Genomic DNA, 15,535 nt, shown 5'->3' on the forward strand with positions numbered 1-15,535 from the left:
CATGTTGAACATTTATGATTATCACCAAATACTAGCTATTCATAAATTAATTAAAAGTATTAATTGACTGAAAACCTAATTATATAAAAATTACCCACATGTGCACAAATTGATATAACGTATGCAATATAAGTAATTTATGTTTATACAAAAAAAAAAGATAAAATAAATAACATTTGATTAATTGCTGTCTTTGATTTACTGGATGTAGAGTAAAACAAAGTAAGTAAATGTAATGTTTGTATGATTTTTGTTTCGCATAAATAAATATGTTGTAAAAATAAGCGACTGCAAGAGATTTAATGTAGCTAATTTTGTTCATAACTATGCCAAATTAAGAATCTAGCTGAACTGAATGTTTTAGTATTTTATTGCAGAAAAAAAACTTAAAAACAAACATTAATCTTAAAAATGCTGCTTTATTTCTTAAATAAATAAATACATAAATAAAATAAAAATGTTTTTATTTCTAATTAAAATTTTAACTGAATGTTGAAGGTCTGTTTGGAGGTCTATCTGTTCAGTTTTGCCTATTATACAGCAGATGGCGGTATTTCCTACTTTTCCCAAACTCCATTTTTCCTTCCCAAATTTGAGGAGTTTGAAAGTTTAGGAAGTGCTTCAGTCTGAGTCAGCTGACTTTTAACTTTTTCACTTCTGACTCAGACACTCCAGCGGATGGATGAGGAACATCTGCTGTAGGAAAACTTCCTTTTATGTTAAAACTGCTTATTTTTGGTTGTTTCGAGTTTAAATGTCGTACAGATAGTGACTAACTGTCAAGGAGTTTGTCATTTTAAAGAGATTCCAGGTAGGGAAATCTGTTCTTTAGAATCTGGCTATATTTAAGGAACTGAATAGTCAGCATGCTTTAGACAGATGTTTAAACTTTACATTTTTTTTATGTATGTTTTTACATTTGTCTTTTACTGCTTATGTTTTTAGATTTGTTTTCCCATGTACGACAGTTAAATGAATCTTATGCTTGTTCTTATAGATATGCTACAGTATATATAGGGGCAGAACTGTCATAATGTACACTATAAGAAAAACTGACCAAAAACTGTCATTCGGGGCAGTACCCCTTCAAAAAGCACACCTTTGTGCCTAGATGGGTGCATATTAGTACCATAAAGGTACTTAACTTAATTTTTTAAGTTGAACTAACTTTTTTTTACAGTGTAGAGAATATACATAAACAATTTGGAATTATAAGTGTATATGTATGCGATTATACTTTAAATAATTTTGTTCTTACTGCTTTAGTAACACTTTTCTTATTGGCTTGAAATTTATTTTTAGTTATGAAGTTCAAAATACTTTAAATGTTGAATCACTGCTCTTCATAAAACATGACCATTTATTTAAAGCAGAGATTGACCTATGAACATTTCTGAAGATGTTTTGCCAAGGAGTATGTTATTTTATTTGGCAGAAACATGAAGAGCAAAGACCTCTCGGATGTGTTGAGATTTAAAGCGCTGGCTCTTCTGTGTTTATAATACTCAATGAATCTGCTCTCTTTGTCAGTGAGAAGTTTGGTCCTCTATTGCCAAATACAGACCATCTTTCATCATGGGTGACTGGAGCGCGCTGGGGAAACTTCTTGACAAGGTCCAGGCGTACTCAACGGCAGGAGGCAAAGTCTGGCTCTCGGTCCTCTTCATCTTCCGGATCCTGGTTTTGGGAACCGCCGTGGAGTCCGCGTGGGGAGATGAGCAGTCGGCGTTCCGGTGCAACACGGAGCAGCCGGGTTGTGTGAATGTGTGCTACGACAAATCTTTCCCAATCTCACACGTGCGCTTCTGGGTGTTACAGATCATATTTGTGTCCATGCCGACCCTGCTGTATTTGAGCCATGTTGTGTTCCTCATGCACAAGGAGGAGAAGCTAAATAAGAAAGAGGAGAAATTAAGAGACATCCAGAGCAAAGGAGGAGACGTGGACACCCTTCTGCGGGAAATCGAAATGAGGAAGTTCAAGTACGGCCTGGAAGATCACGGGAAGATCAAAATGCGAGGTGGAATATTTTACACGTATATGGTGAGCATCGTGTTGAAGTCCATATTTGAAGTTGGCTTCCTGTTAATTCAATGGCATCTTTATGGATTCAAGCTGTCGGCCATTTATACGTGTCAAAGGTTCCCCTGTCCCCATAAAGTGGATTGTTTCCTGTCTCGTCCCACAGAGAAGACAGTTTTTATCGTCTTCATGCTGGTTGTCTCGCTTGTTTCTTTGGCTCTCAACATCTTTGAGTTTTTCTATGTGATTTTCAAACGGATGAAGGACCAAATTAAAGAGTCGGAGAGAAAATTCGACAGAGCCTGCGATGTCAAGCCTTGTCCGCGAAACCTGTCCGGTTACGGGTATTACAATGACTGTTCTGCATCTGCACCTGTCCCCAATCTGGGGTACAATCTGAATACGGGTGATAAGTCGAACTCTTCTGACAACTACGACAAGCAAGCCAACGAACAGAATTGGACGAATTACAGTACAGAACAGAACCAGCTGGGTCAAAGGGACTATTGCCACACCCACCGCTTTCCATACCCCGAGAAAGGGACTTTGGGAAAAGATCTTCTCTTGCTTAAAGAGCTCGAACCTCGACCTAGTAGTCGAGCGAGTAGTCGGCCCAGACCCGATGATCTGGACATATAGCAGAGACCTTAATGAAAGGCCTCATAGACAATTTCTTGAAGTTATGTAGTGAATGTTTTACAACATCGCTGAAAAGTGCAGAGTTGAATCTGACATCCAAAGAATGCAGCCTCAGCTTTTTTATATTTATTTTTAGATTTTTTATTTTATTAGTATTAGTAGGCTATATGACATATGGCTGGTTCTTGTGAAAATAGTATTTATGGTTCTGATAGTGAAAATATTCAGCTACTTATAAAAAACATTTAATATTATAAGTACATGGCTGGTTGACATACACTCTTTAAAAAGAAGAATGGAAGATGTACAATGTTTTGGCTGAATGGTTCTTAGAGGAACCAGAAATCGTCCTTCTATGGCATCGCTGTGAAGAACCTTTTATAGCACCTTTATTTAAGTGTATTTTTTGTATATTTAAAGGTCACGTTCCCAGTTAGTGTGTAATGTTGCTATAATAGCATAAATAATACCTGTAAAATGATAAAGCTCAAAGTTCACTGCCAGGCGATATATTTTCTTTAACAGAGTTCGCCTTTCAAAGCCTACAGCGAATGGCTGGTTTGGACTACAGCCCTCTACTTCCTGCTTTAATGACGTCAGTAGAACAGTTTTTTGACTAAACTCCGCCCACAGGAATACGTCAGTCGTCAGATAAGCAAACAAACAGCAAGCTAAGCTGCTATCGAATCACAACACACTAAACAAGCTACACAATCAGAACTCGTTACGTTTTTCTAAAGGAGGGACTTCATAGAACAAGAAAGAAATCAGCCTGTTTTGAGGACATTGAAAACAGCGCTATAGAGATAAGTGTGAAAAATACAGCGTTTTTTTACACGTGAAACATGAACACATGTTATATTGATGGGACCTTTAACATTAAGATTTTACTTTATAGTTTAATTTAAAGTTTAACATATATACACTCTATACCGAGCCAGACATTGTAAAAATTGGGGGCTTAGCCCAAATCTAGGGTTCAAAATGGTCCCCTGCTGATATTTTTTCTCCATTTACGGCAGCTTTATAAACTATTTTTTTAATCTAAGTGTTCTCTGTATTATCATTTTGAAACCGTAAAATAACAAATTTTGACAATGGCACTTTAACTTCTCTTATCGAAAAATAGGCAAAATATGTTTGCTGTAGGCTAATGCAGTAATTATAAAGCTACATAAGAAAGAATAAAAATTTTGACTTCACTTGTAGAACAATTTCTCACCTGCTTATTAGAAGCGTTTTAATGCAAGAGATTGAGGATTCACATTTTATAACTGTCTATTAATGTATTTCTGAGGTGAAATCATTGCGACTTTCAGTGAAATCCATATGGACTTTAACTATATCCTTTCTTACCTTCTTACTTCTGACGACTTTTTTTTTATATTTATCTGTAAAAAAGAGATATGTGCAATGAGCAAGTTCTTCAAAGTTTTAATTCGCTGTGATTAAATGTACTTTAAACATAACGTTATCAATGACAGTGTGCAGCAGCAGATCGCTAACAGTAGCCGTTAGCCATGCAGATAACATATTAGTTGACGCTATCACATAACTATTAATATACACTTTTACAGTAATAACGAAGGTACTGTAATAATAAACTCTTTGAAAATGCGTTTACTGTGGAGAGATTCAGCATGTTAATTTGCCTTCAATTTCAGTCTCTCATTCGTTGCCTGGAGTGGGGGACTGGAGCGTTTTAAGCTGAACGCCGCCACCTAGTGTCCTGGATTAATTCGTTTTTAAAGATCTAAAAAGATTCGGGGCTTTTGACAAAACATTCAGGGCTTGAGCCCCAGAAGCCACTCCCTCGCTCCGCCCCTGCTCTATAACCATGATTGGGTAAAATATGGAAAAACTTTTTTAAAAAAGTAATGCGAGTTACTTTTCAGTTTAATTAATTAAATTTAAAAATAAAATAATGTACTGAATTAAACTGAACATATTAACGTAGAATTACGCACTCTGTGCACCTGAGCGGGAACAGTTTGAGTCGGAAACAGAGATGGCAGGTCAGAGCTTGACATTTTTTCGATCATAAAAAACACCTGCAAGGCCTGAAAGAGATCAAGCCTCATCCAAGTAAGAAAAAGTAACGCAAAATATTGTAAGCATTACTTTCCATGAAAAGTAACTAAGTAACGCAATTAGTTACTTTTTTGGGCAGTAACTTAATATTGTAATGCATTACTTTTAAAAGTAACTTTCCCCAACACTGCTGCAGTGACAACTGGTTCTAAAAAGGTTCTTTGCAGCGATACCCAAGATAGAAGAACCGTTTTAGTCAAAGGTTCTTAGAATAATGATTTCCATGTTTTTATAGTCACCAGAGAACCACACTGTTAAAAAATGCAGCATAAAGTTAAAACAACTTGGTTTTTGCAAGTCAATTCAACCTACTATTTTAAGTTTTGGCTTGTAAAAAGTTGACATAACTTATAAAATCAAGTTGAAATTGTTTAACTTATTTTTTTTTAAGTTAAAGTAACATAAAAGTATTTGTTGATTTGACACAAATGCTGCATATTTTTGTACAGTTGTGCAACAGTTCTGTGGATGTTAATGGTTCTTTATTGAAAGACAAAGACAATTTTTGGAACATTTATTTTTAGGAGTGTTGTTGTGTCATGATGCACCAATTGAGCTACATGTCATTCCAAATAGTGTGATTTAATATGGTGGTTTTTGGAAGGAGTAAATCTTTAAACACTACATTTTAAGTAGGGGAGAGCGGGGTAAGTTGTCACACGGGTAAGTTGTCACACTGTTCATAACTGCAACACTAGAGGCTCTATGTCAAAAATCAAATAGCCACTTTATGTGACTTCTTCTTCTATAGTCAACTTCCTGTTCACATGTGGTCAAGATCACTGTAATCTGAGGTTAGCACAATTTTCTTATTTTTCTGCTTAAAAAGTAAAAAAAAATCACTTTACATTTTATGCAATACAACTTTGTTAGGTGTGAATGTTTAAAATGATTATTTTGCACAAAATAGAGGAGACCGTAAAGTGTCTTTTGATACTTTAGCTAAAGTGATATGATGAGCTAAACTTGAGATTTAGACAACATTAGCACACAAGTAAGTATGGGGCAAGTTGTCTCAATGACTTTGGGGCAAGTCGTCACATCTGACAACTTGCCCCTGTACAAACAAACACATCGAACATGCTCAGAAAACATGATATAGAAAAGAATAAGCCTCAATCTAGCAAAAAGCTGTTTCAAAAGAAAGGGAAGCAGAAATCTGGACCTATGAAAAACAAGGCAGCTAAAAGAAGAAAAATCATGCAAGAGTCATCATCAGATGATGAAGAGTGCTTCTGCCTCGTCTGTGTAGAGCCATTTTCAAAGAGTCGTCCAAAGGAGACCTGGGTAAAATGTGTAAAATGCAACAATTGGGCCCATGATGCTTGCACCTCAGGCCAGGCAATTTATGTGTGTCAGAATTGTGATTCTGGAGATGAGTCCTATTAGTCATACAGGGCATCTGTTTTGTTCAGAGGTTAAACATGTTAAGTTAAGCAAGTTATCTGCAGCGTTCCATTCAGTTATCTGGTTTTATGTGAAAGCCATAGAACATTTGAACCAAAGTTCAAAGTAAAGTGGTCTTGCCACTTAATTGAAATGTGCATTATTTGGATTGAAATAATTGTTTTTCCAGATTCTCCAGGCACGGATGTTTATATTTCCAGTTTGGTTTGAGTTTAAAAATTAAAATCAATATTCACAATTAAGTAGTTGTGTTCTTATTTTTAGATAATCTAGTGTGACAACTTACCCGCCCTAGTGTGACAACTTACCCTCCGATGGGGCAAATTGTCACAAGTGCACAGTCACTATTCAACAGTCTACAACTCTGTAATGAGATAAGATATAAAGATGTTATGAATACAACATATGTGCCCAAGACTTCCTTCTTTCATTTGGTATGAGATTTATACCATTTTGATGTATGGTGCTCAGTAAATGTTAGACAGTGTGAAAAGTGTGACAACATACCCCGCTCTCCCCTACTGTCAGTATTGTAAAGCTCAGTTTTCTTATTGTCTTACTGTTTAACCACTGAAGAATAAATCCAAGTAAGATCCGAAGTCTATCCAAGTAAGATCAGCCTAATTCAACCCTACTGGAATAAATTAAGATCATTCATTCTTTTCCAGAAGGATCTTAACTCTGAACATTTTCTGTCTATTCTTCTTTTTCCGACAGCATTTTTCCATTACGGGAAGTTGGCCAGCACATATAAATGGAGCACTGTTTCTAGTTTTTTTTAACTGAGTAACTGTACTGTGGTCTTCTGTAAAGTCTCCAGTAAAGTTTAAAATCAAGCCGCTTATCATTTCGCTAAAGTGTTGACATAAATGTTGGTTATTAAATTTACGTAATAATGCACAAGCGGCAAATTGACTCCCTGTGATTGACCAAACTTTAAAAGAGTTTGAAATTGAAATGACTTAATAAGATTCAACCTTTTCCTCTGTTCTCAGAGTTTCCTATTTATCCGATGAACTAAATGAAAACATGTGCTTTGACTCAGGTCTGCCAGCCACATGTGGCTAAACAGAAAAGCAAAGGTAAAGTACTTGAATTATGTATGTGAAAACATTTTTGTAATATCTGGGCTATGTGCATCAAGCCAAGAGAAAGTGCAGTTATGTAGTAAGAGGGGATTAACGAAAAAACTTTTTGCCCTTGAATTCCAAAATATTCCACATTATCAAATGCAGATTTGTAAGGATTAAAATACTTTAGAAGGTAAACCTTTCTCTGCATTTCATACAATACATTCCTCATTTGGATGATCAAACATGACCTTTCACCAAGATATGTACAACTAATGAAATGTGAAACATTTCCTAACTCAGTTTAACACTAGCTTTGTTTTTTGTGTCTCAGGACAGTCTTTATACAATTTTATATCATTGCAGTATGTGTGTTCCCTAAAGATCGAACCCTGCAATGCTACCAACTGAGCTACAGGAACAAAACTTTTTAGTAACCATTCATACCAATCACATGAACCACTGCATATCAACACCCAAACTAGCAGTGCCCTAGAAACAGAACAGTCGTGAACTCTGTACACCTTCAGTGTTCAAACTACACAGGGCTTATAACAAGCAAACTTTAAATCTCTTTCACACTGTCAGAAAAAATGGTCCCAAGCTGTCACTGGTGCAGTACCCTTTGAAAAGGCCCCCAGCGAGCAAAAGCCATTATTCACCAACTACCTACATACCTAAAATAGTCTGGTTATGGGTAACCTACTTCTAGCCAAAATAAACTTAAAATTTGGTTAAATAAACCTGAATTACAAGTCGTCAAAATAACTTAAGAGATGTGTTTAGTTTCATTTATTTTATTTTATTTATTTTTGGGCTATGGTTAGACATCTATTAAATACAAAATTGCTTACTGGGTCCTAATATGAACCATTTACAGTACAGATATGCATACATTTGGTACCAATATACACATTTGAGGTCTTTGGATGAATCTTTGTTAAGAAATGAAGTGTGCCCATGTTGCATTTTTGATATCTTCATGTGTGGTGACGTTTAAAGTCCTCAAACAAAGTCTGTAGTTCCAAGTAGCAACTTGTTAGCAAGCACCCTTTTAAAGACAATTTGAAAGTTTTAAAAAGTCACGAGTAGGGATATTAAAGGTTTTCTGTCATAGAATAAAACATGAAAATATATTGGGCTTATGTTATCCCAAGATCTTATTTAAGGAGTTTAACCAAAACCCATTGACTTCGGGATGATGGAACCGAAAGTGCTAAAATGCTTACTCGCTTCGGGTTTTGCCTACAAAAAATATGTCACACGATTTAAAACAACGTTGTATTTGTACATTTCACAAGACTTTGCATTTTTGGGGTGTGTCCTTTAAAATGCAAATGAGCTGATCTCTGCAGTAAATGGCAGTGCCGTGGTTGAATAGTGCAGATTTAGGGGGCCGTATTATCCCCTTCTGACATCACAGGAAGAGCCAAATTTTATAGACCTATACTTTTACATGCTTGCACAGAATGGTTTACCAAAACTAAGTTACACTGAAAAAAACGATTCATTGAATTTAATCAATTTTTTAAGGTAAGTGGTTGCAATCAATTTATTTAAGCTCCATTTAAACAAAAGTTTTATATTTTATTTTAGTTTACTAATCTTTTTTGTTTAAATGTGGCTTGGGTGAGTTGATTGCGGCCACTTGCCTTGGAGGAATTGATTGAATTCAATGAATCATTTTTATCAGTGTACTGGGATGATCTTTTTCACATTATCTACACTGAAAAAAAATGATTAATTGAATTTAATAAATTTTTTTAAGGTAAGTGGTTGCAATCAATTTATTTAAGCTACATTTAAACAAAAGTTTTCTATTTTATTTTACTTTACTAATCTTTTTTGTTTAAATGTAGGCAGCTTAAATAAATTGATTGCAACCGCTTACCTTAAAAAAATTGATTAAATTCAATTAATAATTTTTTTCAGTGTAGGTTCATACAGCACTGGGGACCCAGTTATAGCACTTAAACATGAAAAAAGTCAGATTTTGTCCCCTTTAACATTATAAATACGTTAGCTGACATGAACTTATGAACAATATAGTTTTCAGCATTTATTCATCTTTGTTAATGTAAATTAATGTCATGTGTTCATGTTATTTCATTGTGCATTAACTAGTTAACTTTACAAATTTTGATTTTAAAAATGTATTTGTAAATGCTAAAAATAATAATTATTTCATGCTGTAGAAGTATTGTTCAATGCTAGTTCATGTTAGCTAATGCTAATAACTTTGAAATATGTTATTTTCCAGTTGTTTGTGTTAAAATCAGTCATGTGACTTTATAAAATAAATAAAATACCTGTATGAAAACGTTCCTTAAGTTTGTCTTCTTTTTTGACAAATGTCTAGATTTTAACTAGTTATATTACATTTTTGTGTTATAATTTTGTTTTTTTCATACTGATAAAAAGATTTATATCTTGAATTTACAGTAAGTCGCTTCAGAAAAAAGTGTCAAATTCATAGATGTAAAATCGAAAAATACAAAATACACTTTCCTAGACTCATCTTTTTGCTCTGCCAACTGGAAGATCTGAAGTAACCGGACATACTTTCCAGCCTGCCAGTTTAATTGAAAACAGCAGGCTGTAGTTCTCGTTCTGAATGTTGTGTCGTACCAATTACATTATAGAGTAAACTAGTCTGAATGCCGGTGTGTAATTGTGTGTAACGTTATGGAATAGCACATGTTTGATATCCTACTTGCAGAAATTGTAAGTCCAGATTAGCTGTGTTTAAAAATAAGTGTTTTGTTCTCTGTCCCTTGGGGATAGTTTTTAGTGTAGTATTAAGTTCTGTGGAAACATCTTGTTTTAATATATTAGGCAAACTTTATATGATAGTACAAAGAACAACATCAATCCTTTTAATAACATCAGTTACTAAAGTATACCCACGGAAAGCTCTGGGGTCGGGCTACAGTCGGGCCTCCTCTGAGTTGTAATTTAGAAAATAAGGGAGAGGCCACAGGGTTTATGGTTTGTGGTGACAACAAGGTTCATTCGCCCTCTGCAGTACAAACTCAAGTCAGTTCAGCAGCATCACATGGTGCTTCCTTTATTATGTTAAACACTCTGAGAGTTTTAAAGTGACCTGGTCTTCGATTTGCGGTGTGAATTATTAGAAACGTTTATAGATATCTGTTCAGCATGTTTACTTATTTAGTTTTAAAGAACCACTGAAGTGCCTTGAAATGCACTGCTTTGTTGGCATAATTTCCACTGAAACGGAGCATAAGTGGGCCATATTGAGTGGCCCCTCCCCCTTTTAAAATAGCCAATAGCGGTTGATTTACGGTAAACATACCGCTATTGGCTATTTTAAAAGGGAAAGGGTCCATTTACCTCACAACCTGGAACGTAGGCCCTGTCCCAAATGGCACAATCCGTACTTGTGGACCTCCTCAGAGTCCACACTTTGATGACATCATGTAGTGCAGACCTTAGGGACACTTGACGTGAGTTCAAGAGGGCGCACCGGAGTCGTATTTTCGGACAGACTTGATTTCACGCCGGAAATAGGAAGTTACAGTGTGAACTCCTCCCTTCCGTCGTCTGATTGGTCTGATTGCTCTGATTGCTCTTTCGCAAGGACTTCTGGGTTGGTACGTGCACAAAGCCTGTAAAGGGGGCGCTGATGAGCACACTTCGGAGCATAAAAATGACTGATGGGAGACCCTACGTACTCGTAGACTAAGCTAGCATGCGCAATTTAAGGCCACGAGACCGAAAGTCTACATGAAGTGCGCCATTTGGGACAGGACCATAGACTGTAAAGAAATATAGACGTAGTGTCCATGATGTCACCCATAGGTTTGTAAAAAGCTTTTTTGAAGCCAATAGTGGGCAGAGCCTGCCATTGCCATCTTGGCCGTTCGTCACTGCGAATCACTTACGGATAATCGAAAATGGGTAAAGAGGCAGGAAGTGGGTGAAGCTGAGGTGGCTGGTTGCTGAAACTATGCCCGCCTAGCTTGACAGTAGTGAAAGTAGTGGCAGTTCGCCCTTAATTATGCAGAACTTTAAGGCTTAATATAATTTAAACGGATGAGTTACAAAAAATTCACCCCCCTCACAGTTGTTATGAAGGGCAAAATTAGCTATATAGACCAAAAATACTTTTTGTACCAGGCTGTGAACATGTTTTCTACTGTAAAGTTGGGCATTTTAACATGGGGTCTATGGGAATTGACTCCCTTTTGGAGCCAGCCTCTAGCGGCCAGTCAGGGAATTGCAGTTTAAGTCACTTCCGGTATTGGCTTCATCAGAGAGATCGGAATATTGCCCCTGGAATCTTTTATTTTCTTATTATATTTTGAACAAACATACAACATGACGAGAAGCTAAAGTGCAGAATTGTCATAAAAATCATTGATTTGTACTTAATTTTTCTAAATATAAAATTTTTACATGTTTATGTTTTGAGCACACCAATTTAGATATCATAATAGCTTACTCATCCTAAAAGTAAAAAAGTTCAATTTTGATTCCATAGGGACTTTTAAAAACCATAATAAAATCAAGCGGATTTACATTTGGCGGTTTTTACACATTTTAGGTAAATAAAATCATGACATAATTGTGTTGGACTTTTTTTAATAACCAGTTAATTTTTCCATCCTTTTTGCCTTTTTGCATAATTTTTAAAGCTTGGGTAGTGCTATAATACGACATTTGAGTGACTCACCTTGAATGTAAAAGTCACGGTACACACCAATGGTCCATTTGTTCAAACAGACACTATTAAGTTATTTGTGGTTGTCTGATGCATAGACATTATATACTGTCTATGGTCTGATGTCTGAGGAAATCTGCTAAACCATCCGCCTGCAGACTGAAGTGAACAGTAAGCGTTTGTTCAAGAATGGTGAACGGCTGCCACCTAGCGGCTGATTATAGGAAGCGCAACGGGCGAAATGGCAATGGAAATGAATTATTATTATTATTATTTTTTACATTTTTAACAGTCTCAGGTGCTGGGTCGAGTTATATAATATACATTAAAAATCCCTTTTTTGTTCAATAGCAATTTAAAGTTTCTCAGGGTCATTATTATTAGGGTCCATAACGGTCCGGACTGATGCTGTCAAATGATACACTTTTCTCAGCGTTGGTCAGGATGGACCAATCATAGCCGTTTGTGTTGAATAATTATGCTGATTATTTAATCGTTTAATTTAAAGCGGCTTGTTTTTTATTTGTATGTGAATTGACAATCATTTGAATTGATATTTGCAAACGTTAACTTATACATGAAAGAGTACAATTTTCCCTATACTAGATAATCGTGTCCTCGATAGATAATCGTGTTTCAGCCGTCTGAGCCATTCGCCCCCTAGAGGAAAACTTTATATTCAGAGGAGACTTAACGTCCAATGCTTGTATGTACATGATTTTGAGTAACTGTGCTGCAATATTTCTTATCAGCAGTGTGAAGAAGAAGACCAAATTATTTATTAATTAAGCAATTTAGTCTATAATAACGCTCACAACACATCTTTCGTGCAAGTGACGTAACGAATGCGTAAATCTGATCAGTCAGTTATTGTGCATGAATAAAAACAAAATATTGTACAGTTTGATGTTGTTTAATTGGATCGTTTATTCAAATCACGTATAACGTTAAAGTTACCCATCCTGTAAAGTCAATTTATTTGTGCAATATGTTTCTATTCCTTAAGCTTATGGATGGCATAAAGATACACATCTATATCATTTGGATAATTATATACAAAGTACTAATGTCAGTGCAATAATTACGACAATTTTATTCCGTGCACAAATGCAAAGTCCAAGACCGGTCATCGGATTAGACCCATGAAATTACAGTGTCACTTCTCGCCATGTATTCGAACCAATCACAGCTCGTAACTCTATCCAATAAGCAAATGCGTCTCTTTAAGCCCCTCCTCCCCTGCACTATTAATTGCTTTGGGCTTTGCGGTCCGTGCAGACACACAAGAGAAACTGTGGACCTTATAATAACAAATTCCTGAGTATTTGACCACTACATTTTTATCTGTCAATATGGTTGATGCATTTTGTGCAACCTGGAAACTGGTTGACAGCCAGAATTTTGATGAGTACATGAAGGCACTGGGTAGGTAACACTAAAATGTTTTATTAGATAAATAAACATCTTTGCACATGCAAGGTGCAACAGTGCAGTCTGGTGATGTTGCAATCATTTTGTTGTGTCTGTTATGTTGATGCGATTCGTTTTTTTTTTTATTTACAGGTGTTGGCTTTGCCACCAGGCAAGTAGGCAATGTTACTAAACCAACAATTATCATCAGCCAGGAGGGGGATAAAGTTTCTGTTAAGACACAGAGTACCTTCAAAAATACAGAGATTTCTTTTAAACTGGGAGAGGAGTTTGATGAAACCACAGCGGATGACAGACATGTGAAGGTTTGTGCTTTACTTTTTTGCATGCAATGGTGCACAATATCCAAAATCTTGATTAAAAGATCAACTCTGCAAAGCACTTTAAAATTATAGTTTGGTTTGTCAATATACAATACGGTATAATATTTCTGTATGTCATTTACTAATGCAAAACTAAACAACTGAAATCTTGTTTCAGTCTACTGTAACTTTGGAAGGAGACAAACTTGTTCATGTTCAGAGGTGGGATGGCAAGGAGACTAAGTTTGTTAGAGAAATCCATGATGGTAAATTGACTATGGTAAGCAGCATTATTATCAGTATTCGTGTACCATACATGTCCTGTTTGAATATTTATTATCAACTAATATTGATTTAACTATTTCTTCCTATTTATTATTTGCAGACCTTGACTTTTGAGGGGGTCGAGGCTGTCCGCACGTATGAAAAGGCATAATGTCAAACTGTTGGATGTTTCAGGGTGACCCTGGAAACTTGTCAAATTTAAAAGGGCATTTTTACTTCGTATTTTCAACTTTAAAGATTTCCCCTTTTTAAGAACGCGTGACATTTTTTCTAAGACCTTTTATATGAAATACACATCGTGAAGTTTTTTTGAATGCTGCAGATGTTGGTGAAATGTATAATTGAAGCTTGCCTTTGTGTCAAACTGAATAAAATACTTGGTCTACTTGGTCAAATACATACTTGGTCTTCGTTTTTTAAGTCTTATGTAAAATGTTTTATTCTTTATTGGTGTAATATTGTCACTGGCTTAAAAAAAATTCCCACAAGGTGTTCATACTACCTTAAGAGAGTATATAACATAATAATGTACAGGGTGGATATATAATTTACCAAAACATATTAAGAAATTATAATTTTTTGTTAATATACAGCACATTTACATTTATTCATTATGTCCAGTGACTCACAAATGATTTAAGTACAATGAACATACAGCCAATTTACAAAAAAAAGGTTAGAGATCAGAATAATTGATTTGTTATTTACACTTTTATTTAACTATTACATCATGAAGCAGATTAGATAGCAACCACCAAACCTTTATGCAAATAATTGATGAGCATCCATTATTCAGTACATTCATGATTGATTGACAAAGTTTAAATGTAAAATTAAATAATGTTTTTCTTGTTTTATAAGCATTTTGTATAGTTGTTAACTACATTATGTTTGCATGACTTGTTTTAAAATCTGATTATGACTTGATTAGTTCTAATAGTTTAACAACCATTAATAATTATGATAAGCCATTGTTGATAATCCAACTCTGTACCCACTTAATCCACTATTCATTTCTTTTGAGTAAGAAATCTTTCTTGGTTCAAATATCTGACAAGATTTAACTTCATTTGTTATTTTGACTATTTCTTTGTTTTGAATTGGCTGCTTTTCACACTTGGATTCGAGAAGTGAATGAAATATAAAGGCCATCTGAAGGATAGTTTGTTTTACTTTAGACACAGTTTGAACATAAGCAACAGACTCAACAGACAGACTCTTTGCAGCAGGCCAGAGATATCTGCATTTGAATTAAAAGTGCCTGTCTGGAAAAGGACAATCCTACTTCTGTGTAATGTTGTGCTGCTATGACTGTGTATCTCTATCAAAATGACCTGTAGTAACCTCAACACAATTTGAATCTGCCAGGAGGAGACACGCCAACACTGGGTCAAAGTTAATCCTATAATCCATGCTGTCGTAGCTGCATCATTCGACCAATTTGACCAACCATGATGAGATGTTTCATTTGAAACCGTCCGAAAGCAACCATCCTTTTTTCTGTAATGTGATGTCACTGTCCCAATTTTGTTTTATGATAGCTATGACCTACACTACGTGTCAAAGGTTTTGATGCACATATGCAGTACACTGTAAAAATTACA

General features: G+C 35.4%; 3 protein-coding genes across 3 annotated transcripts in view; all 3 read left to right on the plus strand.

The window, feature by feature from the left end:
- Positions 1–184, plus strand: part of LOC129417317 (synaptotagmin-like protein 2) — a 16,493-nt gene extending 16,309 nt beyond the window's left edge. The window contains exon 15 of the mRNA XM_073869264.1: positions 1–184. This exon is cut by the window's left edge and continues 253 nt beyond it. The gene's annotated coding sequence lies outside the window, so the exon portion shown is untranslated.
- A 439-nt stretch (positions 185–623) lies between these two features.
- Positions 624–3,589, plus strand: gja1a (gap junction protein alpha 1a). The gene is made up of 2 exons (XM_055171901.2): positions 624–811; positions 1,531–3,589. The coding sequence occupies exon 2, from the start codon at positions 1,576–1,578 to the stop codon at positions 2,659–2,661; it is 1,086 nt and encodes a 361-aa protein (XP_055027876.2). The 5' UTR covers positions 624–811; positions 1,531–1,575; the 3' UTR covers positions 2,662–3,589.
- Positions 3,590–13,175: 9,586 nt separating this feature from the next.
- Positions 13,176–14,328, plus strand: fabp7a (fatty acid binding protein 7, brain, a). The gene is made up of 4 exons (XM_055173163.2): positions 13,176–13,338; positions 13,477–13,649; positions 13,825–13,926; positions 14,032–14,328. The coding sequence occupies exons 1-4, from the start codon at positions 13,266–13,268 to the stop codon at positions 14,080–14,082; spliced, it is 399 nt and encodes a 132-aa protein (XP_055029138.1). The 5' UTR covers positions 13,176–13,265; the 3' UTR covers positions 14,083–14,328.
- Positions 14,329–15,535: the final 1,207 nt, after the last annotated feature.

This window comes from Misgurnus anguillicaudatus, chromosome 7 (assembly GCF_027580225.2).
Source record: "Misgurnus anguillicaudatus chromosome 7, ASM2758022v2, whole genome shotgun sequence".
NCBI classification, from domain to species: Eukaryota; Metazoa; Chordata; class Actinopteri; order Cypriniformes; family Cobitidae; genus Misgurnus; species Misgurnus anguillicaudatus.

What these genes read in the sequence shown, in the direction of transcription:
- gja1a (XM_055171901.2), top strand. Translation starts at nt 1,576, where the DNA reads ATGGGTGACTGGAGCGCGCTGGGGAAACTTCTTGACAAGGTCCAGGCG.
- fabp7a (XM_055173163.2), top strand. Translation starts at nt 13,266, where the DNA reads ATGGTTGATGCATTTTGTGCAACCTGGAAACTGGTTGACAGCCAGAAT. An exon ending in TGAGTACATGAAGGCACTGG is followed by an intron (nt 13,339 to 13,476) that starts GTAGGTAACACT and finishes TTTTATTTACAG; the next exon opens with GTGTTGGCTTTGCCACCAGG. An exon ending in CGGATGACAGACATGTGAAG is followed by an intron (nt 13,650 to 13,824) that starts GTTTGTGCTTTA and finishes ATCTTGTTTCAG; the next exon opens with TCTACTGTAACTTTGGAAGG.